Here is a 3,993-nt window from a genome sequence, read left to right as displayed (position 1 = left end):
TGAGCCACCGCGCCCGGCCATAACTATGTTTTAAAAATATGATTAAAAGTCTCCCCTTGGGAAGCGGGGCCTGCAGTGAGCCAAGATCGTGCCACTGCACTCCAGTCTGGGCAACAGAGCGATACTCCATCTCAAAAAAATGATAATAAAAAATCTCTCCTCAGTCATGAATAAATAGTGATGCTTAAGAACATGACGCTTAATAGAACAATCACTTTGTAGGCCAGGCACGGGAGCTCACACCTGTAATCCCAACACTTTCAGAGGCCGACGGAGGAGGATCACATGAGGCCAGGTGTTTGAGACCAGCCTGACCAACGTGGTGAAACCCCACCTCTACCAAAAATACAAAAATTAGCTGGGAGTGGTGGCAGATGCCTGTAATCCCAGCTTCTTGGGAGGCTAATGTAGGAGAATCGCTTGAACCCTGGAGGTGGAGACTGCAGTGAGCTGAGATCCCGCCACTGCACTCCAGCCTGGTAACAGAGCAAGATTCTGTCTCAAAATAAATAAATAAATAAAAGAAAAGAACAATAGCTTTGTAAAGCGTAGATCCCGGAAACATAATAAACAGAAACAATAGGACATTAAAAATGTCTATAAATATGTGAAACATATTTATATTTATATCCATATTTATATGAAACATTTATTGTTTAAGCCAACTGCAGATTCTGATATTTGTACCTTAAAGTTTTAAAGGAAACTAAAAATGTTACTTTAAAGGGTTAATCTTTACAGCTGTCTTCCCCCACTGAATATTCAGGCTCCAATTTAAGGAAGGATGAATCAGTTTAAAAAGCTTGGAGAAGGCCGGGCGCAGTGGCTCAAGCCTGTAATCCCAGCACTTTGGGAGGCCGAGACGGGCGGATCACGAGGTCAGCAGATCGAGACCATCCTGGCTAACACGGTGAAACCCTGTCTCTACTAAAAAATACAAAAAACTAGCCGGGCGAGGTGGCGGGCGCCTATAGTCCCAGCTACTCGGGAGGCTGAGGCAGGAGAATGGCCTGAACCCAGGAGGCGGAGCTTGCAGTGAGCTGAGATCCGGCCACTGTACTCCAGCCTGGGCGACAGAGTGAGACTCCGTCTCAAAAAAAAAAAAAAAAAAAAAGCTTGGAGAGGCCAGGCGCAGTGGCTCACGCCTGTAATCCCAGCACTCTGGGAGGCTGAGGCGGGCAGATCACGAAGTCAGGAGTTCGTGACCATCCTGGCTAACACGGTGAAACCCCGTCTCTACTAAAAATACAAAAAATTAGCCAGGTGTGGTGGTGGGCACCTGTAGTCCCAACTACTAGGGAGGCTGAGGCAGGAGAATGGCGTAAACCTGGGAGGCAGAGGTTGCAGTGAGCCGAGATTGCGCCACTGCACTCCAGCCTGGGCGACAGAGCGAAACTCTGTCTCAGAAAAAAAAGCTTGGAGAGAGCTGTTGTTGGTGAAGGTCCCAGATGAAATGGCTTCCCTTTTGGACCACCCCCTAACTATACCATGACCTAGGGACATGGCAGCATGGAGGAAATATGCAAGGGAAGCCCCCGGAATGATCAGAACCTGTCCCAGTTAGTGAAAAACTGTGCCACCTTCCCTCTAGGGAACAAAGGAACAAACCATCTCAACATACGGCACCAGCATCCTTCTCTGGGGAGTTCCTAGTGTTGATGAAGAGCAGATTGCCAAAAGGCCGTTTATGCGCCTGGATCCATCTGTTCCTGAAGGCAACATTTTTCCTAGGGTTCCTAGTGTTGATGAAGGTGGGATGGAACCCAACAGCAGGACAGCCGGCTCATTACATACTCAGGTTGTCTCATCAGCATGAGTTCTCTGATGATCGGCCAGCTGTGTGCCCCAAGCAAAGGCTTTCTCAAAATCATCACAGATATAGGCATCCTGGCCAGTGTGAAGCCTCCGGTGTTCAGTCAGGTGTGAACTGCAGCTGAAACCCTCTCCACACTCCTCACATGCGTAGCGTTTGCTGCCATTGTGGACCTTCTGATGTTGGAGAAGGTGTGAGATCTGGGTGTAGGTTCTCCCACAGTCGCTACACTTGTAAGGCTTCTCTCCAGTGTGAATCCTTTGGTGTTGGATTAAGTGGATGCTCTGGTTGAAGGCCTTCCCGCATTCCTTGCAGGGGTAGGGCTTCTCACCAGTGTGAATCCTCTGATGTTGAGTGAGGGAGGAGTTGTGACTGAAGGTTTTCCCGCACTCCTTACACTTATAGGGCTTCTCGCCAGTGTGGATCTTCTGGTGCTCAATGAGGTGCGTGCTCCGGCTGAAGGTTTTCCCACAGTCGCTGCACTTGTAGGGCCTCTCTCCAGTGTGAATCCTCTGGTGTTGAATGAGGTGGGAGATCTGGGTATAGGCTTTCCCACACACTTTACATTTGTAGGGTTTCTCCCCTGTGTGAATCCTCTGGTGGCGTGTGAGGGAGGAGTTCTGGCTGAAGGTTTTCCCACACTCGGTACATTTGTAGGGCTTCTCACCGGTGTGGATGGTCTGGTGCTGAGTGAAGGATGAGGTGTGGCTGAAAGCCTTCCCACATTCGTTGCATACGTAGGGCTTTTCCCCCACGTGAGTGCCCTGGTGCCTCATGAGGTGGGAAATCTGCGTGTAAGCCTTCCCGCACTCGTGACAGGCATAGGGCTTCTCGCCGGTGTGAATTCGCTGGTGCTGAGCCAGGGACGAGCTGTGGCTGAAGGCTTTGCCACACTCAGTGCACTCATAGGGTTTTTCTCCAGTGTGGACTCGCTGGTGCTGAGTCAGGGACGAGCTGTGGCTGAACGTTTTCCCACACTCGTTACATTTGTAGGGTTTCTCCCCGGTGTGGATGGTCTGGTGTTGGGTCAGGGAGGAGGTGTGACAGAAGGCCTTGCCGCACTCTCCGCATTGGTAGGGCTTCTCCCCCGTGTGGATTTTCTGGTGGCGGGTGAGATGGGAGACCTGCGAGTAGAACTTCCCACACTGGCCGCATTTGTAGGGCTTCTCCCCAGTGTGGCACCGCTGGTGTTTGATGAGGGATGAGCTCTGTGTGAAGGCCTTCCCGCAGTCCTTGCATTTGTAGGGCTTCTCTCCCGTGTGAATCCTCTGATGCTCGGTAAGTGAAGAGCTCTGAGTGAAGGTCTTGCCACATGCGTGGCAGGCATAGGGCTTCTCGCCTGTGTGGATGATGTGGTGCTGAATGAAATACGAGCTGTTGCTGAACGCCTTCCCGCAGTCATGGCACTTGTAGGGCTTCTCCCCGGTGTGAAGTCGCTGATGGAGAATATAGTCTGAATGGTAAATGAAGGCTTTCCCGCATTCCATGCAGTTAAATGGTTTCTTCTCCACGAAGGTCCTTTGGCGCTTCAAGCTCTTCCAGGGCCTGCCCCACTTCCGGGGCCTGTCTCCACGGGGCACTCGTTGCTTCCTGATGAGGGCAGAGGCCTGCCAGAGGCTTCTCTCAAGCTCGTTACCCCCAAGGCCTCTCTCCCATGAGGTGTCTCCCTTGGAAGTAGCAAATAAACACATCAGATGCCTCTCCTGCTTTCTTGGGTCCTCCAATGGATAGTGACATGCCAAGGGTTTCCCCACCTGGGCATCTGCAAGCACAGCCCTTGAAGGTCCCTCTACTGGGGAAGCCGAATCTTCAGAAATGCTCTTTTTTCGAGGTGTTTCTCGAATAGTCACAGAGCTCGTCTCCAAGTCTGAAAGAAATGGAAAATACCAACACCATCTATCCCAGGACAAAGCAAGCTGATTACTTGGAAGTGGCAGTGTAAACCTAAAAAAAAAAAAAAAAAAAAAAAAGGTTCAAACTTGACGTTGCTATTTTGTTTGTTTCTTTTTTTGGGGGGTGGTGGAGAGTCTCTCTCTGTTGCCCAGGCTGGAGTGCAGTGGCACCATCTCCACCTCCTGGGTTCAAGCAATTCTCCTGCCTCAGCCTCCCGAGTTGCTGGGACGCAGGTGTCCGCCACCATGCCTGCCTAATTTTTTGTATTTTTAGTAGAGAGGGGGTTT

At 50.7% G+C, this 3,993-nt stretch overlaps 1 protein-coding gene across 1 annotated transcript; it reads right to left on the bottom strand.

The window, feature by feature from the left end:
• Window positions 1-1,309: 1,309 nt before the first annotated feature.
• On the bottom strand, window positions 1,310-3,747 carry LOC111534719 (zinc finger protein 883). Its single transcript, XM_023201259.1, has one exon. The coding sequence runs from the start codon at window positions 3,502-3,504 to the stop codon at window positions 1,795-1,797; it is 1,710 nt and encodes a 569-aa protein (XP_023057027.1). The 5' UTR covers window positions 3,505-3,747; the 3' UTR covers window positions 1,310-1,794.
• Between the last annotated feature and the right edge of the window lie 246 nt (window positions 3,748-3,993).

This window comes from Piliocolobus tephrosceles, unplaced genomic scaffold (genome assembly GCF_002776525.5).
Source record: "Piliocolobus tephrosceles isolate RC106 unplaced genomic scaffold, ASM277652v3 unscaffolded_25779, whole genome shotgun sequence".
NCBI lineage: Eukaryota > Metazoa > Chordata > Mammalia > Primates > Cercopithecidae > Piliocolobus > Piliocolobus tephrosceles.
This window is presented reverse-complemented; position numbering and strand designations above follow the sequence as displayed.